Raw genomic sequence first — 26406 nt, forward strand, 5'->3', positions numbered from 1 at the left:
GAGTGTAGAGTATTAAAATTCTCATTATGCTGAAGATTCTGTAAGCACAGAAACAAGCAACAATGGCATCATCTGCTACTGACACTGGAAGGTAAGTTTTTCACAACTACCTCACTCATGGTACAGTAATAGATTTGTGCTATTGTATCATCCTTTTATCTTTATTTGTGAAGGAGAAAAACAGTTTTGAATGTTATTTGCTATTTAGAAAGAAAACAAGACATAAACGTATATTGTTTGATATGTTATGTATAATACATACTGTATTTTGTCAAGTAAATAAATAAATGTTGATGTTTTGATGTGCTTTGAGGACATTTTTCATAATGTTTCAGTTCTTGACTTGTGGAGAACTTACCATATAACCCTTCTGAAGAACATCTGCTATGAATTTTGCTAGTTCCTTAATGCTGTTACTATATTTCAAATTTTGTAAGGTCAGTCCTTCATGACTACACTATCACCATTTTGGTGCCAAACATACAGTACACATCACTCAGAATACATGTGGTTTTGGGCACTGACTTATAAACAAACATGAACACTCATCAAAAATGAGTCTTATTACATAAATAATTCACCATGGGCACTACAGTACACACACTTGCCACAAGTTGTCAGTTGAGACAAAGTCACTCATGTAGAAGGAGCTTTAGGTACAGAAGGAGTAATGATGCTACTAGTTATTATAGATAGAAACAGAGTGGGACAACAGGCCACTAGCATGGAAGATAGCTACTTGTCACATGGAATGTGTTGAGGCAAGGTTAATAATTTTAAATGTAAAGTGTGTTGCCACCAGCTCAAAATATACATGGAAGAAAACTTTTACTGGTACCTTAATGATTATTTTAAAGTTAATTTGTAGTTCATTTTGGAAATCAAAAGAGTCAATAAAATGATGACAACTAGTTACAAACAAAAATGATGCACCACAACTTTTGGGCCTTCTGGATTGCAGTAATGTTAGTCAGAAGGCATTTCAAGATTGGCCATTATAATGTGCACACTAGTAAAATATGACATAATCAGAAAGTTTTGTTATTATCATAGTGTGTTACTATTAGCCACCAGATGTTGCAAACTGCAACTAACTGGCTTTGCCAAAGTATATTGTGAAGAAATTTTGGTGCTTTCAGTTAATAAACATACATAGCATCCTTAAAAAGTCTTTCTTGGTAGTGAAACAGAACCACTGCCTGATCCCAGTACTCATTTCACCATAGTACTACAAGATCTGGCAACCTGCACTCACTCTACACAACAATACAACAATCTATGATATCATCTACACTAAACATGAGGCTAGTGCTGACCCTTTGACTTCTGTAGAGAATCATAACTTTGGCAATTCATAGATGGAATGTCATCATGAGAGATGTCCACTGCGGGTACATCATAATTACCACTTGCATGTACTGCTGCTGTAAGGTGGATGGGTCCCAAGGAATTGTAACAAAAGTGAACAAATTTCATTATTTTGAAAACTTTATATATAGTATTACACAGTAGATAAAATACAATCAATAATGATGATGTTGTTGATGATATAATAATGATGCTGATGGAGCACAAAAATAATCATGCCATGATGGAGGTGGAATGAAGAGTATGATAATGTAGCCCTGCAAAACATGCAGGAAGCAACTGTCAGTTAATGGGGGGAAACATAGAGTGGGGAGGTAAACTGAAGGGTTGGATGAAGTGGAATGTTGTTGACTATGGCTGGAAGTAAGAGAGAATTTGGGGACAATTTCATTATTGAGTAGCAGGAGGGATTAAAATTCTGGTGAGAGAGGCAGGATAAGACATGGTGGTGCATTTAAGATGAGATATAACTTCAGTGGCACACCAGGGCACCTGAATTGATGATTAGTGAATGAGAATGTTAATGTTTTGAATCCTGAAGTACTCCAAAGAAAAGCCCTAATAACTGGTGTATAAACAGCTGATAAGTAACATTTCAGGAAATAAATATTCCAGAACTACAGTTTTCTTTATTTATTTATTCTGTCATAATCATTTTAGAGGATAAGGCCTCATCATAAAATGGTCACCAGCATCATACTGCATTAACAATTGTAAAGACACCACAAAATATGGAGATGGAGGTCAAAATTACCCACACCTACTGAAACCAAATCATATATTGCCAATACATTATATGTCAAATGCATCAGATCACACTGAAAAGATTAAACAATAAAAATAAGTAAAATTATGTGAACCATCTCTTGCATATTACGAGGGTTGCCCAGAAAGTAATGCACCACATTTTTTTGTTCAACAATTCTTCATTGATCATAATGGGAATTACACATATGAAAGAATGGTGTTTTATTTACACACCCTATTTTTCCACGTAATCTCCATTCCATTCTATGGCCTTCCTCCAGCGCAAAACAAGAGCATGTATGCCCTGTTGGTACCAATCCTTGTCCTGGTAGTGGAGCCAGTGCTTTACTGTGTCAATCACCTCCTCATCAGTCCAAAATGTCTTCCACAAATGACATCCTTTAATGGCCCAAGTAAGTGGAAGTCTGAGGGGGCTAGATTAGGTACATCAGGTGTGAAACACCCATGGATAGTCTCCCCGACTGCTGCAAATCGTGGAGCTCCGCCGAACTGCCTTCTGATGACTTCACCTTTCGTGTCCAGTGACTAACTGTAATTCTGTCAACAGCAGATGCTCCATAGACTTTGCACAACCATTTGTGAATATTCCCCACAGTTTCTTTCTATATAGTGAGAAATTCAATGATGGCACATTGCTTGTAACATACATCACCTACAGACACCATTTTGAAACTGTCCTGCAGCTACGCTATCTGTCGGAAGTGATGGAAACTTGGCACGCTCACTCAGGAGACTTCAAAAAAATACACACATAATGTTTTGCATTCATAGCATTGTTTTCGGGTAAGAAAAATGTGTGGTGCATTACTTGCTGGGCAAACCTTGTATATGATATATTAATATGGTACAGTATGGTTTCATTGAGCATGAGTAATTTTGGCCTTCATTAACATATTCTGTGGCCTCTTAGAAGATTAATCAGTATATGATGATTATCAGCATTTGATACTGAAGCTACAGCCTCAAAACTGACCATGTCAGACTAAATAAAAAATGAAATCAGTGGAAACCATGGAAGATGTACTTTCTGAAATACCTGAGAACTCTCACACCCTCAGCCACCATTGTTGTTGTTGTTGTTGTTGTGCTATCCCGTTGAAAGACTAATCAGTTGCAGCTCTCCATGCTGGTCTATTCTGTATGAGCCCCTTATTCCCTGCATGACTATCACAACCTACATCCATTTTACTTTACTGTAGTCAAGTCTTGCTCTGTATCTACAATCCCCCCCCTCCACACACACACACACACACACACACACTTCTTTACATTACCAAACTGATGATTCCTTAATGCCTCAGCTCAGGATGTGTGCCATCAGCCAATTCCTTATTTAAGTCAAGTTGTACCATGTCTTTTCTCACCAGTTTAATTCCGTGCCATCTCATTAGTTATTTGAGTTACCAACCAATCTTCAGCATTCTTCTGTAGCATCACATTTCATAGGCTTCTTTTTTCTTCTTTTCCATATTGTTTGTTATGCTAGATTTCAGACAAGTACCTTCAGAAAAGATTTTGTTTCCTATTCCCAGCCTGAATTTTTATATCCTCTCTAGTTCAGCCATTATCAGTTAACTAGCCATGTACTAAACTTAGTATCTCATTTCCTAATCTGATTTCCTCATCACCTGATTTAATTCGACTTGAATCCATATCCCTTGTTTTACTTTCATTGATGTTCATCTCATAACCTCTTTCCAAGAAAGTCTATTGTGTATAAATGGTCTTCCAACTCTTTTGCCATCTCTGACAGATCTACAATGTAAGTGGCAAACCACAAAGTCTTCCTCCTGAACTTTAATCCCCTTTCATGATTTCTCCTTATTTCCATTCACTTTTTGATCTGTGTACAGATCGAGTAACATCACTGACAGACTATAATACTGTCTCAGTCCCTTCTCAACCACTGATTTTTGTGCCCTTTGGCTCTTATAACTGCAGGCTGCTTTCTGTATGAGTTGTGGATAACATTTTGTTTCTTGTATCTCATCCCTGTTACCTGCATACTTTCAAAGAGTGTATTGCAGTCAACACTGTCAAAAGCTTTCCCTAAATCTACAAATCCTATAAATGTAGGGTTACGTTTCTTCAACTTGTCTTCTATAATAAGTCATAGAGTTGGTCTGCCTTGCGTGTGCTTAAATTTCCCCAGAGCCCAAGCTGGTCTTCACCAAGATTGGCTTCTTCCAGTTTTTTCCATTCTTCTGCAAATATTTAGAGTCAATATTTTGCAACTATGACTCATTAAACTGATGTTTTTGAAATATTTACACTTGTTAGCACCTGTCTTGTATAGAATTGCAATAATTGCATTCTTCTTGGTGTCTGAGGGTACTCCACCTGTCTCAATCCTTGCATAGCAGGTAGGACAGTTTTGTCATGGCTGGCTCAGGATCTCAATCATGCTGAGAGAATGTAATCTACTCCAGGGGCCTTCTTTCAACTTGGATCTTTCAGTGCTCTGTTAAATTCTTCTCACATCAGAGTGTTATCTCCCATCTCATGTACATCTGCTTCTTCTTCTCTTTCTATAACAACCAATAGAGACTATAAAAATACATAAACTTTTCTTGCTTCCAAAATTAAGTGCTGAAAGGATGTCATTTCAAGACTGCTGATGACACGAAGAAGAATACTTTCTAGATCTGCATAGCAATGTGGAAACTTGTGAGGCAAGTGTGCAGGTAGAGGAGAGGACTACTCTGAAGGTCACAAGAGCTGAACATCTCTAAACTGAATAAAAATGTTTTGTTTGTACTTTTCACAAATCTGGAAACTAAATAAAATTTGTAGTACACTTCTTACCAACTGCATCAGTACCCAGTGCCTTGAGGCAGCGTGTTTCTGCAACAGTCTCAAATGCAGGACCACCTTGTGCAGTGTATACTCCTTCTTTGATGATCTCAGCGATGCCCATCTCTTTGGCAACAGACATGACTTTTTTCCTTATTCCTCTGTCATAACATTTTACAGTGGCAGGGAACCGAGGTCCAAACCTGTAGGAAGAAGGAGAATTAGTTTGTTGATTATTTTCATGTTCAATAGATCAGGATTGCAATCTCTACGTATTTTATTAAATGAATCAGTTCCATAATTTTAGTAAAATGAAACAACGGAAATTCCAGGTAGCAATATCAACGATGTAGAAAAAGATATATTGCTACCTACTGTAATGATGACACATTAAGTTGCAGGCAGGCACAATTAAATGACACTTACACATAAAGTTTCAGCCACAGCCTTTGCCAGAAGAAGAAAGAGAAACACACACCATTCGTTCACTCAAGCAAGCACACATCATACACACATGGCCACCAACTCCAGCAGCTCAGACCAGAATGCCAATGGCCATTGGCATTCTGGTCCAAGCTGTCAAAGTTGGTGGTCATGTGTGTATGAGATGGATTTGCTTTGTGAATGAATGGTGTGTGCTTCTCTTTTCTTTTCTGATGAAGCCTGTGGTTGGAAGCTTATGTGTGTATGTTTGTTAATTGTGCCTATCTGCAGCTTAATGTGCCATCTTTACAGTTTACAACAAGTAGCAATCTGTCTTTTCCTGCCATCATTTTAGTAGGTTTTTCAGTGAAAAACCTGGCAACATACTTACCATGCTTACACAATTGCCTTAAGATTATTATTATTACTCTTTTTAATACATTAATTTATACTTAATCTCTCTCTCTCTCTCTCTCTCTCTCTCTCTCACACACACACACACACACACACACACACACACACACACACACACACACACACACACACAGAACCTATGTTGTTATTACACATTCAAAAATTCTGCTGTGGAACAGAAAGAGTTACCAAGAAGATATGATTCAAGTAAGTGTTATGAAATTCTTTATATCTCTGGATAGCTGATTGGCTGAATGCCTCAGTCCTTTTTGTGCCACATTAAGGCTGACTGTGATGTGTAGAGTACATCATTTCTCTATTTCATAATTTAGGAGGAGCGTACCACAGAAGTGCCTAAGCAAACCTTTATATTTCTCAGTTGTAGGCGATATAAAAATTAAAGAAATAATGTACTTTGCTTACAGCCATTCCATAATCTCATATGTGGTAAGTGACTCATCCAGTCGAGCTAAAGTTTTCAGAGTCCAAATACAACTTGACTACCTGGATTAGGAAATGAGTCAGAGAAACTGAATATCTACTGCTCCTGTAATCACTACTTTACCATGGCCCAGCAGAACAGACAAATTCTTCCACATCATCTAGCTGTACACATGCACTGTCATAATTATTTGTTCCTAAAATTAGCACTGACTAGCTGAAAAGTTCATAAAGTTCAGTACATATCTGGACCAGCTTAAATGATTTAGGTGACACTTGAATTGATGTACGATCTACACAGGGTTTATTCCACTATACATGGATAAGCACATTTGTTCAAAAGCTGGGAGCATTGACTTGATATAAGCAAATACATGATAAGATATGGAAAATGTGGCCACTGAATACTGAAGTTTATATTCAAGTCCATCTAACAAAACTGCACCATTAATTCATAGAAATTCCAACAAAATTCCATAGAACCATTCCTATCACCAAATGAACTTTATTATTTATAACTACTACTCACTGCTCAGCTTAACGTATGATTTTTACAGAGTCACAAATGAGGCTGATTCTGAAAAAGACATACATATCAAAGACTTTTAGAGTATTGATGATACTAGCAAACCTGGCAGAGCCCGCACCCAAACCACTATACCTCTCGTGTTAACAACCACACTACAATGGCCTGATGCTACAGTAACTGCAAAATCAGCTAGGCAGAGCTGTTGAGCTTCCTTACTTATAAGCTGCCCCATCTCCATGGCTTTTCATGTAGCAAATCTGTGACAGATCACATATTATCAGTTTACTGTAAATTACTTAAATTAAGTGCCTTTCACATGAGTTATAAGTGGCTAACAAGAGAAAAGAAAAACAAGACTAATTTGTTGAATCTATGCCAATTATTACATCAGACTGATAGTTTTTAATACTGTTCACAGTTTCAGAAATTGATCATATACATAAATGTATGTAAATAATATTAATAGTAATTTCATACTTTTATAATGAAGTACTGTTTGAGAAAATTGCACAAGTATTCAGTCTAATCTTCATGAAATGTTCATAAATGTAAATTTGTGAAATTCAGATAACAAAAAACATGGTATTCTATGACTACAGTATCAATGAGTCGCAGCTGGAATCTGTCAACTCACACAAACAGTTTGGTGTAACAGTGAAACAGAATGATCACATAGGCTCAGTCACACATAATATAGGTGGCAGACTTTGTTTTACTGGTAGAATACTGGGGACATACAATCAGTCTACAAAGGAGATTGTGAACAAAACACTTACAAGACACATCCTAGAATATTGCTCCAGTATGCCAAACCCAAAGCAAATAGGACTAACAGTGGATGTTGTACGTATACAATGGAGGTAGCATGAATGATCTCAGGTTTATTTGACTCATGGGAGAGTGCTGCAAAGATGCTGAAGGAAGAGAACTGACAGACTAGCCTAATTACAAAGTTTCAAGAACTGACTTCAAATGATGACTCTAGAAATATGCTACAACCCCCTACATATTGCTCCCATAATAATCATGAGAACAAGATTAGATTAATTACAGCATGCACAGAGGCATTTAAACAGTAATTCTTCCTGCACTCCATAAGTCAACAGAATGGAAAAAGCCCTAATAACCAGTACAAAGGAATGTGCCCACTGTCACGCAGTTCACAGTGGTTTTGCAAAATACAGATGTAATAAATGCAGGAATCATTTCACATAACTTTCTGAACAGCATGGTAGCAAGCTGGTATGACATGGGCATCCAAAAACTGCCACAGTGTCTACAAAAATGCATCAACAGAAATGGCGATTATGTCAAAAAATAGCTAAATGTTTCTACAATGTAAACCATTGTAGAAATAAACAGGTCTATGTACCTATAAAAAATTAGGAGACCTTACTTTTGGGATTACCCTCGTAGTTATGTCATGGGCCCATCCAGATGGCCAAGCATTAACTTGCTGCTCCAGGACTGGGGGAGGCACGCCCAGCAAATTAACTAGGAGGGCCAGTATGCTGTCAGCCTGGATGTGGCTTTTAGGCAGTTTTCCACCTTGCAATAGATAAATACTGAGCTGATTCCCAAGTCCCACCTGAGTTTCATGAGGTCAAAAGACACACAAAGAAACACAAACATACACACAAAATTCAAGCTTTCGCAACAAACTGTTGCCTCAATTCATACACACATGACAACAGTCTCTGGCTGCCGAGGTCAGACTGCAAGTGGCACTGCATGATGAGAAAAGCGACCTGGGTGGTGGGGGTAAGGAGGAGGGTGAAGTGCAGGGGGAAATGGATAGCAGGGTAGGGGTGGGGGATGTTAAAGTGCCACTTGTGGGAGCCTACTGGGATGAGTTGGGGAGAGGGTAGGGCAGTTAGAAGCAGTTTGGAGGTTAGACAGAAGGTAGGGGTGGTAGGGCATAACAGCAGAGGAGAAAAGTAAAAAAACAGTGGGTGTATTGATGGAATAGAGTGCTGTGCAGTGCTGAAGTGGTAACAGGGAAGAGGATAGGTGGGTAAAGGACAATGACTAACAGAGGTTGAGACCAAGAGGGGTACGGGAATGTAGAATGTATTGCAGGGAAAGTTCTGACCCATTTAGTACTGTAAATGTGGTAGCTCAGGCCCAACCATTATTGGTATCTCATGCAACCATAGTTCAAAATGGCCATGCTGAAGTACCTAGGTAATAACTATTGCTTCCCAACACATTTATTGCTTGGTGAAATTTGTCATAAATAATACATACAGTTTTCAAATCAATAGTCCAGTTCATGGAATCAGTATTAGAAATAATAACAGTCTTCAAAATATTTGAAGTCACTTACTCTGTTTTAGTAGGGTGTGCATTATGCAGGAACATAAAATCCCAGTCAAATCCAAGATGTTTTATTTGTTTACCTTTTTAAAGTTGGCCCGATCAGCTGACGAGTCAATGACCCTTCTATTGTTAAAGCTAAAATTGATAAAATACATTGAGTCAGCACTTTCTACCTTTGGGAGGAGTCTGCTTACTCCGATAAATAGAGTTACTCCGTGACATATGGTTGGCTATGGAAAAAATTTTGAGATTGGAAAGAGGACTCACAATAGAGTAGTGTTAATGTATGGACCTAAGGGACTTGAATGTGCATAACTGTCAATTGTTGAGCACAATTTTGTAAAAAAAATAAACTAGTACAGAATTTTATAAAGAAAGAGGGAATATGTGGAAATTCTATAAAAGGTAATTCAATCAAACTAAATTATTTTCTGAATTGAATTTTGGGGAATTGTGGTATGGTTCTACAGGAATTTCAGACATTTCAATAATGTAGGAGAAGACAGATTGCTACTTACCGTAAGGAAAAAACATCAAGTTGCAGACAGGCACAGTTAAAAGACACTTACGTAGAGCGTTCAGCCGCAGTTTTCATCAGTAAAAGGGAGGCATTCTGCCTCAAGAAGCTGGAGTTGGTGGTTGTGTGTGTGTGAGGTGTGCTTGCTTGTGTATGCAAATGGAGTGTGTCTCTCTTTGACCATGAAAGCTGTGGCCGGAAACTCATTTGAGTGTCTTTTAATTCTGCAACTTGATGTGTCTTCTTTATGGTAAGTAGCAATCTGTCTTTTTCAACAATACCAGAGAAGGAAAGTTGCTACTCACTATATAGTGGAGATGCTGAGTAGTGATAGGCACAATAAAAAGATTCACACAATTAAAGCTTTCGGCCATTAAGGCACACACATCTGCAGTCTCAAAGAGCTGAGACCACACTGCAAAAAGCAGCACCAGTGCATGATGGGAGTGGCGACTGAGTGGGGGTAAGGAGGAGGCTGGGGCGGGGAGGGGGAGGGATAGTATGGTGGGAGTGGTGGACAGTCAAGTGTTGCAGTTTAGACGGAGGGCAGGAGAGAAGGTAAGTAGGTGGGAGGGGTAAGTAGCGGAAAGGAGAGAAAATAAAAGACTGGGTGTGGCGGTGAAATGACGGCTGTGTAGTGCTGGAATGGGAACAGGGAGGGGTATGAATGGGTGAGGACAGTGACTAACAAAGGTTGAGGCCAGGAGGGTTACAGGAACATAGGACGCATTGCATGGATAGTTCCCACCACCGCAATTCAGAAAAGCTGGTGTTGGTGGGAAGGATCCATACGGTACAGGCTGTGAAGCAGTCATTAAGATGAGGGATATCATGTTTGGCAGCATGTTCAGCAACAGAGTGGTCCACTTGTTTCTTGGCCACAGTCTGTCAGTGGCTGTTCATGTGGACAGACAACTTGTTGGTTGTCATGCCTACATAGAATGCAGCACAGAGGTTGCAGCTTAGCTTGTAAATCACATGACTGGTTTCACAGGTAGCCCTGCCTTTGATGGGATAGGTGGTGTTAGTGACCGGACTGGAATAGGTGGTGGTAGGAGGATGTGTGGGACAGGTTTTGCATCTAGGTCTATTACAGGAGTATGAGCCATGAGGTAAGGGATTGGGAGGAGGGGTTGTGTAAGGATGGACAAGTATATAGCGTAGGTTCGGTGGACGGCAGAATCCGACGGTAGGAGGGGTGGGAAGGATAGTGGGCAGGAAATTTCTCATTTCAGGGCATAACGAGAGGTAATCAAAACCCTGGCAGAGAATGTAATTCAGTTGCTCCAGTCCCAGATGATAATGAGTTACGAGGAGAATACTCCTCTGTGGCCGGACTGTTGGACTTTGGGAGGTGGTGGGAGACTGGAAAGATAAGGCACGGGAGATTTGTTTTTGTACAAGGGTGGGAGGATATTTATGGTCAATGAAGGCTTCAATGAGACCCTCGATATATTTTAAGAGGGACTGCTCGTCACTGCAGATGTGACGACCACGGGTGGCTAGGCTGTACAGAAGGGACTTCTTGGTATGGAATGGGTGGCAGCTGTCGAAGTGGAGGTATTGCTGGTGGTTAGTAGGTTTGATATGGACGGAGGTACTGATGTAGCCATCTCTGAGGTGAAGGTCAACATCTAGGAAGGTGGCTTGTTGTGTTGAGCAGGACCAGGTGAAGCAAATGGGAGAGAAGTTGTTGAGGTTCTGGAGGAATGTGAATAAGGTGTCCTCACCTTCAATCCAGATAGCAAAGATGTCATCAATGAATCTGAACCAGGTGAGGGGTTTAGGATTCTGGGTTTTTAGGAAGGATTCCTCTAGATGGCCCATGAATAGGTTAGCATAGGATGGTGTCATGCGGGTGCCCATAGCCATACCGCGGATTTGTTTGTAGGTAATGCCTTCAAAGGAGAAGTAATTGTGGGTGAGGATATAGTTGGTCATGGAGACTAGGAAGGAGGTTGTTGGCTTGGAATCCATAGGGCATCTGGAAAGGTAGTGTTCGACTGCAGTAAGGCCATGGGCATTAGGAATGTTGCAGAGAGATGGACTCTGGGGAGAGGCTCTGGGATGGGCCTAAGGATTTGAGTAGTGACTGGAGATCCTGCTGGATTACTGGAATGGGATCACTGTGGCATGGTTTGTAGGTGGAAGTGTCTGACAGCTGATGGAGTCCTTCTGCACATAATCCTTGCGGTTCAAAACAACGGTGGTGGAGCCTTTGTCAGCAAGTAGGATTATAAGGTTGGGGTCAGTTTTTAGATGGTGGACTGTGGTTCTTTCTGTGGATGTAAGGTTAGTTTGCATGTTGAGGGATTTGGGGAATGATGTTGAGGCAAGGTTCGATGTTAAGAAATTCTGGAGAGTTAACAGGGGGTGGTTTGGAGGCAATGGGGGTGGATCACAGTTGGATGGAGGAGTGAACTGAGTTAGGAAAGGTTCAATATTGGTCTTTGGTTGAGTCTGATTAGTCAGGTTGGTAGCAAAAAAGTGTTTCCACTGTAGGGGCCCAGAGAAGAAGAGAAGGTCTAACTAGTCCAGCATGGTTGAATTTGGGAATGGGGCAAAAGGTGAGGCCATTGGAAAGGACTGATATTTCTGTGTGACTAAGGCTTCTGGGGAAAAGGTTCATAACTGTGTTGCAGGTCTGTTTAGGTTCTGGGTTCTATATGGTAGTGGGAGGAAGTTTTGGAGGGTGGGGTAAATGTAGTAGGTCTGCGAGACAGGGTTTGTCAGCTATGAGGGGGCATGGGGGAGGTTTGGAGGTGGTTGTAGAAGTGGTGGACAGTGGTACTCTGAGGTGGGAGTATGAAGTGAGTACAATGGAGAACTTTTTGAGGTGGTGTTGCATGTTACTCAAGTTCCTGCAGGGATTGTTGATTTTCCTACCTGGATTTTCCATTGTTTAATTTCAGACATTTGGTGAATGATGTTTGCTGGTGGATATGCAAGCACAGTCAGGAGAATTTAGAAGCATTTCCTGTTATAATAGAAATCTGTGAATGGCAACACATCATAAAACTAAATGTGGACTCAGTCATACAGAATCTGTATCCAAGGATCCTATACAAGTTCCTATTTATGAACAATAACAGTTTTACAGATGAACAGAGGATTTTGGCAGTTGATTTTGCTGTACAAGATTTCATCACTACAGATTTAAAATTCTTTCTAGGTTAAAATGTTATTGCGAGACATTTTTTGATGAGGACTGAATGATATGAGCTCACATTTTATAAGACTGTTGAGGTACGAAAATAACAGTAATTTGTGCTCTAATAATTGAGATTTTCAAGCATTAGCAATAGAGTTTTTGCTTATTTGTTACACAAACTTTCTCAGCATAGAGTAGTAGACACAGATTCAGACATTGGTGCATGCCTATTAGCTTCATGCTATAATTACTTCAAGTTAAATTGTTTTCTTGTCATGATTAATCACACCTTCGGTGCAATATATCTGCACATACATACAACAATATACACAAATATGATAAGAGCTATACTGTAGGAACAAACACTATCAATAAAGTGCCTGAAGTCGTAAAGAGTTTAGCTACTAATATAGTTCATTTTAAGAGGAGTCTAAGGGATTTATTGGTGGCCAACTCCTCCTATGCCATGACAAATTTCTTAGTAGAATGAAATGACGTGTATAATCTCAAATAAGGTGAGTGTTATGTAAAATCTGATATCTGCCCATCTTCAGTGCAGTAATGTGATCAATGCAAACAAGTGTTGAAAACCTGAGAGAGAGAGCGCTTTATACTTCTGAGGAAGGGCTTTATCCAAAAGCTGAGATATTTCTAACATTGTTGCTGTCTGCAGCTCAAAACTTTCTTTATGGGGTAAGTAGCAATCTGTCTTTTTCATATTGCTGAAAATTTAAAGAAAATTTTCTTGGAAATTAATTACTGAATCTCTGTAAATGGACTGTCACTGAACTTACCGGTAAACAAAGCACAGTACATACATAAATACAGACATTAATTAAGAATACAATATTTCATAATGATTTGGAATGTGTCTTTACACAATTTTTTTTTTTTACTACTTCATATCAAAAAAATCATCTAGTGAGTAGAAGGAGCTGTCATTCAGAAATTCTTTTAATTTGTTTTTTAGTGTAGGTTGGCTTTCTGTCAGACTTTTAATGTTATTTGGCAAATGACCAAAGATTTGTGTGACAGCAAATTCACCACTTTCTGTACCAAAATCAGATTTAACCCAGAATAGTGAAGATAATCCTTTCTTCTAGTGTTGTAGCTATGCACTTCGCTATTGTTTTTGAATTGGGGTGGATTATTAATAACAAATTTTATAAGTGAAAATATGTATCGCAAAGGTACTGTGAATATTCTGAGTTCCTTAAATAAGTGTCTGCAAGGTGATCTTGGATGGGCTCCAGCTATTATTCTGATTACACACTTTTGTGCAATGAATACTTTTTTTCTAAATGATGAATTACCGCAAGGTGTACATTAAGTCTGGAAACACTTTCAATTATTTATTGCACAAGAACTAAACATTGTACAGATGTGATACACATAGCATTTTGAAGAGAAACTCTAAAAGTTATTTTTACAAGCATTCGATATGCGAATCATGAGTGACCCAGCAGACATCAACAAGGTAACTAAATTCTTGCCATACTCATCACAGCATGGCATCATCGACTGTGGCAGTCGCTTCCTGTGTTCTCTCTTGGAGCACTGCTACATCATGTGGTAGAGGCAGTACATACACCAGATCTTTAATGTGTCCCCACAGAAAAAAATCAAACAGAGTGAGATCTGATGATCAGGGAGGCTATTTCATGAAACAGTTGTCCCATTCTGTAGCACGGCTGCCCTGTTTGTGTCTAGCGCTGACTATTGGCAAATTACCAAACTACGCTGTGGCAGTATGCATGAAAAAAATTTTCAGGGTTTCTCTTCAAAATGACATATGTATGATATCTGTACAATGTTTGGTTCTTGTGCAATAAATAATTGAAAGTGTTCCTGGACTTTATGTACACCCTGTATTATTTCATATACTGCCTTCCATTTTCTAATGAACAGCTGGATCCTATTTTATTTACAGCACTTAAAAATTATTATTAAAAATGTTTTCTGCTTCTGACTTCTTGTTACCAAACTTTCCATTGAGTTTCATGTAAATACAGTCTTCCCATGCTCTTGGTTGCCCTGTTCTGATCAAGGTCTGACCATGCTTGTATAAATAATTTAAGATGGTAAACCAATGAATGAAACAAGGTATTCTAAATTCTTAGGTCCTTATACTGAAAAAACTGCACTGGAAGTCATATGCTACATATCTTCTAAAATGTCTAAGCTCTGCAACTTCTGTGTTATCAACAACAGATGATTTTGGAGCTGAAACTGTCAAAATTTGACTTACTTTTTGTACTTTTATTCAGCAATGGGTTACTACATCATATTCTGGAGCAACTTATCACTGAAGAAGAAAGTACTCTTTTAAGTGATGCATGGCTGCAATGGAATAACAATCATCACATACACCTCAGTGTGTTGTATGTATATGCACTTTCTGACAATTTATATCACTTAAATTAGACTTTTCCACACCCACAAGCCTCATTTGACTTAGGATCCATGGAATTAATATTAGCACATGTTTTTGTAAATATGTGTTATGTATATCTGTTTTATGATATGTTCTACATCCTGTAGGAACACCTTACTCTGGATTTATGGAACCAAAGGTAAATCTAATCTAACCTAAATGTTTCTCCTTCTAGTATTATATCTATGAATGTTACTGTGGTTTTTAAATTCAGTCTGATTCTTGAGACCAGACTTCATAAGGGAATAAATGTAGGCCTACTAAAACCCTGTAGCCAACACGCCCAATTGTTTAAAGAGCTATCTACTATAGACTCTGAAATGGACATAATACATTATCATCATTAGACGCTTCTGTGCAAAAATACTTCCTCTGTCAGTGATGGTTTGCCCCAGAAATAATTTAATAACACATTTCTGGAAAAGCATTGTCATATGACTGAAAGATTTCTAACATTGTTCCTGTCTGCTACTGAATGCCTCCTCTTTATGGTGAGCTGCAGTCTATCTTTAGTATATTGTTGTTATTCCATCCAGAACTTACCATTGTTTTATTTGAATTTTCAAGTGTTGAAGTCTCTTCTTTATAATACTTACACCATCAGCAAAAATAACTATTTCTGCTTTTTGGATATATGATGACTGACAGCTATAGCTTGCATAAAAAGTTCACTTCAACAAACAGTTATAGTTTTCAAACAATGTTCCCTTTTTTTACAGAGTTTGAGCTCTTTTTTTATTTTTTATACTGTAATGTGCATTAAGTTATTTGTAAGGACACACTAAACTCATCTTTAAGACTTCAATTCATCTTCATTTTTCTGGGACCTGTTATCTGCTTTCTACAATTTGGGAACTGTTCCTAGAAATGTTTCCTAGTGTGCCAAAACAGTACAATGTCCAAGATGGTCATCTTATCAAGGATGCATGTTTGTTCTTTACTTTTTAACTAATCATTTGAACTAAAAGGATGTTTTCTTTGAGAACATTAGACACATTTTCCTTCCATTGTTTCAGTTACTATATGAACTGAGAAATGTTGCATAACATTTCTTTCTTTCAAGAAACTGAGTTGTGTTGAGCTTCTACTTCAACACATAATATTGATTTCTGCCAGGAACTTGTAATTGGTGTGATCCAGTTAACAATGTGATGTGTTTGAACTTGGATATTCAATTGCTGCACCAGCATTGCTTTTTGTGCACATTGTTTCATATGCTACACCCTAATACACAGTTGATACCAGTCCTTGCAGCAGCTATCAATATGATAAATGGTTTTGTTTTGATGGAGAAATGCAAGTTCAAAGTAAGTTAGTGCAAAACTTCTCAATCATAAAGGACAAGGTAAGAATGTTAACTGCACAGTTCGTGGTACAGAATTGGATAAGCAGGATAAATTGGTATTATAACTCATGTAATGAAACAATCATATGGCATTATTTGGTGAGAGACCCTGTATATTTGGCTGCCTGGTGCACACCTTTCTATAGGACATATCTTCAGTGACCTGTGCATTGATAACGATGAGATGAAATGATAATACAAACACCCAGCCCTGAAGCAAAGAAAATCTCCAGTCTGGCTGGGAATTGAACCTGGGGCCCCGTGATCAAGAGGCAATGACACAAGCCACTAGACCATGAGATGTGGACTATAGCAGACGTGAAGTAAACAAACATAAGTCTGGCTACATTTGCACATCACATTGTGATGCACAGCCAGTATTTTATGCTGACTGATTGTGCCATCAGTACAGTTGAAATGCCATTCAAACAAAACTTTTTCCATTCTCAGTTCAAAATGAAAACAGTTAAGAACTGCCTCTCTAGTGCTTTACCTCTCCTAAAGCCAAACTGATCATCACCTAAGAGATCATTAATTTTGCTTTCCATTCTAATTTTCTTTTCCATTTTCCTCTATATTATTCTTGTCAGAAATTTGGATGCACGAGTTGTTAATAGATTTCTTATCTGCCCTTGCACTCCTCAGAACTGTGTGAACCACATTTTTATGGAAGTTTGTTGGTATGTTTCCAGTCTAATGGATTTTTAAATACCAACTCGGATAGTCATTTGGATACCATTACCCCCAATAATTTTAGAAATTTCACAGGAGTGTTATCTATGCCTTCCAAGTTCCCTATGTCTGCATATCACATTCCATTTCTTTTTCTATTGTTTCAGTAAACTGTATTCTTTCCACTTATCCTCACTCTTCTCTGTGTGTAACACTGGAATTACTCTTGCACTATTAATGTTAATATCTTTGCTTTTAATTCTGCTGGAAGCTAATTTGACTTTTCTATAAGCTGATCAGTCCTTACAATTACCATTCATTTTTATAATTTGTTTACATTTTTCCTGCATCCATTTCACCTTATCTTCCATGTTCTTCCTATTTATTTCATTCCTAAGTGACTAATATTGCCATATTCCTATCTATTCCTGAACATTTTTGTACTTCCTTCTTTTGTCAGTCAGCTGAAGTATTTCTTCTGTTATCCAATGTTTCTTCACAGTTACCTTGTCTGTCTAATCTTTGTGACTGCCCTTTTTAGAGATGTTCCTTCCTCTTCAACTAAAGTAACTACTCTTCAGTTCAAAATCTGCATCTGCCCCTGGGAACAACTTACGGCCCAAAATCTGGTTTCATAATTTTATCTGTGATGTAATCCAGCTAGTATCTTCCCATGTCTCCTGGCCTTTTCCAAGCATATGTCCTCCCTTTCTGATTTCTGACTACTGTATTTGCTATTAAAAGCTGAAGTTTATTGCAGATGCCTGTTAGTCTTTCTCCTCTCTCACTCCTACTACTGCGAACCTAGTCTCACATGACACTGTCATCAGTTCCTTCTACTAGCACAGAATTCCAATCCCCATTGTTTATTAGGTTTGCCATTTCCCTGTACACATTGAGCTATCTGTCAAATGCCCTCATACTTTCTGTCTTCATCTTCTGCTTGTGACATCAGCACATACATGCTTGAATTATTGTTGTTGGAGTTGGTTTGCTGTTGATTCTGATGAGAACTGCAATATCACAAAATTATTCAAAGTAACTGACCTTGCTACTCATAATGAGTCTTACACCTCTTAAATCATTTTCTGCTCTGGTTGATATTACTCTATATTTGTCTGACCAGAAATCCTTATCTTCTTTCCATTTTACATCACTCATTCCCATAACATCTAGACTGAACCTCTGCATCTCACTTTTCAGATTTTCTAGCTCCCCAACCACATTCAGACTCTGACCCATAGGATGTTGTCATGTCATTGGTTATTCAAACTTTTTCTCATGATCACATCTCCTTTGACAGTCTCCACATGGAGATCTGAATGGGGGACAAATCCAAAATCTATTGCAAATGGAACAGTCATCATGTCACTTTTTCTACTACATGCCACATATCCTGCGGATATACATTAATTCTTTTTAATGCTATGATATCCAGTGACTTCTGCATTCTGCAATCATTGCACACACATATTTAAGGGCTCTATCCCATCCCAAGGTGCCCTGAACCTCTGTCTGCTCTTCAGCCCTCTTTGTCAAGACCATTACCATAATGAGGGTGACTTCATACACCAGAAATCTTTGGCTGCCACCTCTGATGATTTTTATTCAAAATTTGTCCTTTAACTAAGGTTTCACCCTCACAGACATGTCACGTACACTGCACACATCTCCCACTACCCCTCTTTTTGTCCATCTTCTCATCCTCCTCTCTCTACCCATCTCCTTCTCCCCTCTCTGTGTCCATCTACTCCCTTCCGCTCTTTCTAACCATCTCACCTCTCCCCCCCCCCCCCCCCCCCTCTCTCTCTCTCTCTCTCTCTCTCTCTCTCTCTCTCTCTCTCTCTCTCTCTCTCTCTCTCTCTGTATGCCTCACACCTCCCTCTGTCCATTTCCTCCACTTCCATATTCTATCCAGCTCCTCCTCTTCCCTCTTTAAGTACAACTCCTCTCCTTCCCTTTTCTCCATCCATCTTCTGCTCCACCTCATCTCTGTCTCTCCGTCTCCTCTTCAACTCTATCTGTCCCTCTCCTCCCACTTTCTCTCTTTCTGTCTCCTCTCCTCCCCCTCGCTTCTCTCTCTCTGTACATTTCCTATGTTGCCCCATCCCCATCAGAATGGGAACCTGAGTTTTGTTGCTGGTTTTTCCTCTGCATTTGCAGAAACAAGCAGAACACTATTTCATTCATCAATTCACTTATGCATCAGACAATATATTTGTAGGTCATTCCCTAATCATTGCCACAAATGGCCTTTCTGGCCAGGATGCAGCAATCCACACTTGATAACTTGCCTGCTCACAGTGAAATGGTGTCTTGGAAAACTGAGATAAATGAACATACAAAGGAAAAGTTTCATGATGGCCTTACAGGAAGCTGACTGGAGGGATGTGTATAATGTGACAGAAATCAATAACTAAGCAACACAAGAACATGTTTATAGACGGACTGCAAATTCCTCTCTATAGTGACTAAAAGCTTTATAAACATTTATTAATATAAATTAAGGTTTCAGACAGCAAGAAACTGCACAAAAAGACATTCTTAAAGAGAGAAATCATCAAATATTATGAAGAGTATATGGAAAACAAAACATTATCTTACCTTTCATCATTCGGCCCAATGAGAGGATTTTTTCCAGAAAATCCAAGCAAGTTGATGTGGTCCTTAATGATCATAAGGTCACCAACATCCAGATGCTCACTTATCCCACCAGCTGCATTTGTAACAATCAGATGAGTAATGCCACACAACTTCATGACCCTCACTGGCATAGCACACTTTAAAATAACAGAAAAGCACCCACTTTACTAACTGACCTCAGACCACCCTCCATTGCACACATTCACTGAAATTTAGTTCTGTGGTATGACATTTTCTGTAAAAACAATCAACAAAGGGTTCCAAAATTGTGAGAAGACTTACTGCATGAGAATGCCAAAATTTTAACCCTCTACATTGAAAAAATATCTCAAACTATACATCACTGGAAATCCAAAAGCCTTTCTTTTATATGAACTAGTCCTTTTCTTTTCTAAATGAATTTTTGTACCAGTGGACAAAAATATATTACCACAACACTTTGGTATTCAGAACACCAAGATTCTGTAAACAATGTCTCATTTCATCCAATTTTAGTAGATATGACAATATGTGCTATACATTCATTCAATCACACATTGTGTTGCCTAAATTCCATCATGTATGAAAACCTTTAGGAATTTGGAATGAGACAAGTTACACTTTAATGGGCAAAAGTGGATGGAGGGAGGAGGGATAGGGAAACAGAGGCCTGGAGGCCTTAATGGTGTTTCACCCATCTCCAAAACTCACATGTCAGTCCTTGGCTTCAGGGGTATCAGGATAGGATTGAGATAGTAGTAAGTGTCAGAGATGACAGGGTTTGGGCTTGGATAATCTGGTCATTCCTGGATGTCTCAGCACTTCAGCACAGTGCACCAGGCATGGTTGTAAGTGAAACACCACCTGATCTGTCCCCAGGTTACCTAGGAATGTAGGATTCTGGGCAAGCATATGGCTTGAGTATCCACGTATGGTTCTTCAGTCCAGTGGCAGATATTGTGATGAAGAAAGCTGGGATATTTTTTACTTACCCTCTTGCTTTGCCATCTGCCTCCTTAAAATTCATTTTTTCACTTTTAACTAATTACCATTAACATATGTGACCATAATTTGTATTTTCATAAAAGAGAAAGGTTGGCCCTTAGTTTTAAAGAATATAACACCAGATCTAATTTTGTGCTAAGTTATATGTATGTATTTGATTTTCTAATTTATTTGGACTATTACTGGTTAGTATCTTTTGTAACTTAAATTCTGTTGTTGACTTGTAAACAAATATAAATTCTGTACTAATTATAACTTGGTAGACAAAATACTACTAATCTTAAAGTATCTATTTGGCTCTATTCGAAAACATGTTGGCAAAGCCAGCCCTTAACTAATTCTAAAGTAATTAACAGTTTTGTAAAAAGTATTGTTTGCATAACTATATTTGTTGATTTCAAGATTTAAACAAATAATTCAGGCTAACTCTTGTAGCAGAAGAAACTGTTAAAAAGACAGAAGTTTTTGATGTATTAAGTTAATTTAATGTGTTAAGTTTTATTTAATTTCTGTAAATTTAACTTCAAACCGTGTGTAGTTTCAGCCCCTATTACTGCAAGGATATATAAAGGCCTGCATTTTGGTCATGAGACAGTCAGTCCACAGTTGAGTATCAGATGAGGAACTGGTGTTTGTTTAGAATGACAACAGTGCATCAACTTAACAGTGAAATAAGAGTTACACCAATAGCCCATGTGTTAAAGCAATGACAGTGTCTGCTCCATATGTACCTTTCTATTCTTGAAGAACAGTGAACTTTGTGGTTACATTTTCACTGCTCGTAGATGTTCAATAGTAAACTATTGTAGCAGTATGTGGAGGTTTGTCTGCAAACTATTAATGAGGCTTATGGAAAGTTTAAACAATATATAACTGTGTATTATTGAGGGGGGGGGGGGGGGGGGGAGGGGGGGTTGTGAAAAGTGAAAGTAAAAGAATGTGAAACACAACTGTGCATCTGTTGTCTACATCATTATAGTAGACAGTATTGCGATGTCCACCCCCTATTTTTTTCACCCAGTACATTGACGCTGAGGACAACAAAGGAAGAAACAAAGTAGGCGAACTGCTACAATATCACCATGACTTAAGTATATTGTCTTTGTCTGCTGATGCTATGGACTGGTTACTTACCCAGGCCAGTATTAACACACTTGGAGTTATGATGGGTGACCTAACCAGCCCTTCCCGACTCTTGAGTCATAGTTGGAGCCATGACTCTCTTAACATAGATTAATTCTCTAAAATATGCTAACAATAAATTGTGACCGGGTCTATGAAATGGAATGAACACATAAGGTCAGTAGTAGGCAAGGGCACCCATACCCAGAGGAAAGGGTGGGCCACAAATCTCCCCTCTGCCCCCCCCCCCCCCCACCACCACCACAACCAACTGTCAGGGAAAGGAAATAATTAGTGCAGTCAGGTGTTCTGCTTTCAAGAAAATGATTTAAAAGTTGGTATTATGCAGGTTTTTAAAAGGGTCAGATATAGAACTTTCTAATGGCTACTTAAAAAAGTCAAAATATTAAGACCATATCCCCAAGAACCCCCGTCCCTTGGTTCCCCCCCCCCCCCCCCCCCACACACACACACACACACACACACGCACGCACACACAGATTATCATATGAGCACCCTTGGTAGTAGGGCACGAGGAAAATGGTTGACTCTAGGTAAGTGTAGCTCATCTATAAAGGAGGCCACATAGAAAAACTTGTGCCACTCATTCTTGTGTACTACATATTGTCTGGGATACTCACCAGGTCAGATTAAAGGAAGACACTGAAGCAATTCAGAGGCATACTGCCAGATTTGTAACTGGTAGATCTGATCAAAATTCACGTGTTATGGAGATGCTCTGTGATCTCAAATGTGATTCCTAGGGGGTGGGGGGATGTTCTTTTTGCAAAAACTATTGAGAAAGTTTAGAGAACTGCCACTGCTCACTGCAGAGCAATGCTATTGTCATCAATGGTACATCTCACATAATGGAAGCAAAGATAAGATACGCAGGCACATAGACAGTTGTTTTTCTCTCACTCCATTTGAAAATGAAACAGGAAAGGAAATGAATAGAAGTGGTACAAGGTACATGCATCGTATGGTGGCTTGTGGAGTATGTATATAGATGTATATGTACATATGTAACTTTACAGATAAAATTATCAGCTGTGTATGTACTAAAAAGTATAAACCTGTTTAATTTGAACATTAATGTAAATATCTGATGACATAAGTTTCTGGCAACCTGTTAATGACTTACAACAATGAAAACAATCAAGTTTTGACAATATAATGTAATTAGATATACAAAAAATCTATTCACCAAGCAGTGACAGAACACACACATAAAAGAAGGTTATAATTAGCCAAGCTTTCAGAGCCAGTGGCTCCTTCTTCAGGCAGAAGTATTCAAGGGAAAGAAAGAGGGGTGAAGGAAAAGGACTAGAGAGGTTTAGGGAAAGAGATACAGTTCAGAAAAGTTACCCAGAACCCCAGGTCAGGGGGGACTTACTGGATGGGATGCGAAGGAAAGATTGATTGTTGGGAACTGCATTGGATGAGATTAGCTCAGAGCTTGAAGATGGTAGACAAGGTAATATACAAGATAGATATTACTGCTAAAGCATTATGTATGAGTTAATAAGAGTAGGAAGCTAAGTGCATTGTATTTAACAGAGATGGGAGTAGGACAGAAAAAAAATAGACAGACAAGAAAATAAAAGATGTAGGAAACTAAAATTGAGTGAAGAAAGGAGTAGTTACTGTGAAGAAATGCTGAGATGGAAGAAATTAACGTAAATTAAGGGCAGGTGAGTGGTGAGAACCAAGGACATGTTGTAGTGCTTGTTCTCACCTGCGGAGTTCTGAGAAACTGGTGTCTCTGCGAAGAATCAAGATGTCGTGTTGTGAAACAGGCACTGAGGTCACAATTGTCATGTTGTAGAGCATGCCTTACAACAGGATATGTGTGCTGCCAGTATGCATCCTCCGCCTACGCCCATTCTTCCTGATTGATTACTGGATGGTAGTCATGCCAAAGCAAAAGGCAGAACAGTGTTTACATAACAACTGCTATATGATATGTCATTCCGCAGGTGGCTCTCCCTTTGATAGTATCTGTTTTGCCATTTACAGGGACAGTATGGGTGGTGGTAGCAGGGTGCATAGGGTAAGTCTTGCATTGGAGCAGTCACAGGGGTATTAGCCACAGGGTGAGGAGACGAATACAGAAGAATCATAATGTCTGACAAGAATATTGCGGAGCTTGGGAGGGTAATGGAAAGCTTTTCGTTGCCCTCCCCGCCTCCACAATATCCTTGTCAGACCCTATGCTTCTTCTGTAAAGAACCTTAACAAGTTTTTAGCATCTGTCTGGGATACTATTCTGGGACACAGCAATTTGTAAAGTAATCTTGGGTAGCCATCACAAAATTGGACGTCTCAAGGTCCCACACAGCTCCTGCAGTCTGCTGGTGCTAAGTGCTGTGATTTGCCTACCTCATAGCTTTGTTGTCACATGTACACTGTTAACAGTGCATTACGTCATTGTCAGCTGCATATTCCTATGTTTCCATGCAATATCATGTGTTCACATGTGGTTTCACTCCTCTGTAGAATGGTACATTGATGTGTGTTTGGTAATGAGCAAAGTGCAGGAGCAAAGGCTTAAGGGCAGTGCTGCTTTGTTCCGTGTTCCTAAAGGGTGAAATGGCAATCAAAAGCAATCTAAAATTTTCACACTGAATACACTGAAGATTTCTTTTTGACTGGCCTACACAACAGCAAAAAGGCAGGAATGACATAAATTTTATGTAAGTTCACAAAATGACAACAAAACCTTGCGGTATTTCCAAATAAACTGTATTACATAGGTACTAAAAAGAGCTGTTTGAATTATGACAAAAATAGCAAGAGAACTCACTGCACTGAGTTGTTTAAATCTACGAATATTCTGACTGTTCCATGTGAGTACATTCTGCAAACAGTGATCCACATTGAAAAAGACATTGATGAGCAGCCAACAAATAGTTATCTACATGAACATGGAATCAGATCCTGAAATGACTTACATCTCAATAGAAAAAGCTAAACAAAAACCCAAAGTAGTGTTCTGTATATTGGCATTAAACCGTACAATGAAATACTGCAAGAGGTCAACGACAAAACTGAAATACATGCCTTCAGGGATGCCCTAAAATTATTTGTTAGAAAACTGTTTTCATACTGTAAACAATCCCCCCCAAGAACCATGGACCTTGCCATTGGTGGGGAGGCTTGCGTGCCTCAGCGATACAGATAACCGTACCGTAGGTGCAACCACAATGGAGGGGTATCTGTTGAGAGGCCAGACAAATGTGTGGTTCCTGAGGAGGGGCAGCAGCCTTTTCAGTAGTTGCAGGGGCAACAGTCTGGATGATTGACTGATCTGGCCTTGTAACACTAATCAAAATGGCCTTGCTGTGCTGGTACTGCGAATGGCTGAAAGCAAGGGGAAACTACAGCCATAATTTTTCCCGAGGCCATGTAGTTTTACTGTATGATTAAATGATGATGGCATCCTCTTGGGTAAAATATTCCGGAGGTAAAATAGTCCCCCATTTGGATCTCTGGGCGGGGACTACTCAGGAGGACGTCGTTATCAGGAGAAAGAAAACTGGCGTTCTATGGATCGGAGTGTGGAATGTCAGATCCCTTAATCGAGCAGGTAGGTTAGAAAATTTAAAAAGGGAAATGGATAGGTTAAAGTTAGATATAGTAGGAATTAGTGAAGTTTGCTGGCAGGAGGAACAAGACTTTTGGTCAGGTGAATACAGGGTTATAAATACAAAATCAAATAGGGGTAATGCAGGAGTAGGTTTAATAATGAATAAAAAAATAGGAGTGCAGGTAAGTTACTACAAACAGCATAGTGAATGTATTATTGTGGCCAAGATAGACACGAAGCCCATGCCTCGCCTACTACAGTAGTACAAGTTTATATGCCAACTAGCTCTGCAGATGACGAAGAAATTGAAGAAATGTATGATGAAATAAAAGAAATTATTCAGATAGTGAAGGCAGACGAAAATTTAATAGTCATGGGTGACTGGAATTCAGTAGTAGGAAAAGGGAGAGAAGGAAACATAGTAGGTGAATATGGATTGGGGGGAAGAAATGAAAGAGGAAGCCGCCTGATAGAATTTTGCACAGAGCACAACTTAATCATAGCTAACACTTGGTTCAAGAATCATAAAAGAAGGTTGTATACATGGAAGAAGCCTGGAGATACTGACAGGTTTCAGATAGATTATATAATGGTAAGACAGAGATTTAGGAACCAGGTTTTAAACTGTAAGACATTTCCAGAGGCAGATGGGGACTCTGACCACAATCTATTGGTTATGAACTGTAGATTAAAACTGAAGAAACTGCAAAAAGGTGGGAATTTAAGGAGATGGGACACGGATAAACTTACTAAACCAGAGGTTGTACAGAGTTTCAGGGAGAGCATAAGGGAACAATTGACAGGAATGGGGGAAAGAAATACAGTAGAAGAAGAATGGGTAGCTTTGAGAGATGAAGTAGTGAAGGCAGCAGAGGATCTAGTAGGTAAAAAGAC

At 39.0% G+C, this 26406-nt stretch overlaps 1 protein-coding gene across 1 annotated transcript in view; it reads right to left on the reverse strand.

Moving 5' to 3' along the window:
- The window catches only part of LOC124605778 (purine nucleoside phosphorylase), a 78466-nt gene that overhangs the window by 1633 nt on the left and 50427 nt on the right, over positions 1-26406 (reverse strand). Inside the window, exons 4-5 of the mRNA XM_047137663.1 lie at positions 19779-19954; positions 4942-5132 (exon numbers count right to left, since the gene is read on the reverse strand). Of these exons, the coding sequence (XP_046993619.1) occupies positions 4942-5132; positions 19779-19954 (367 nt within the window). The remainder of the gene's footprint in view (positions 1-4941; positions 5133-19778; positions 19955-26406) is intronic.

Source organism: Schistocerca americana, chromosome 3 (genome assembly GCF_021461395.2).
Source record: "Schistocerca americana isolate TAMUIC-IGC-003095 chromosome 3, iqSchAmer2.1, whole genome shotgun sequence".
Taxonomy (NCBI): Eukaryota; Metazoa; Arthropoda; class Insecta; order Orthoptera; family Acrididae; genus Schistocerca; species Schistocerca americana.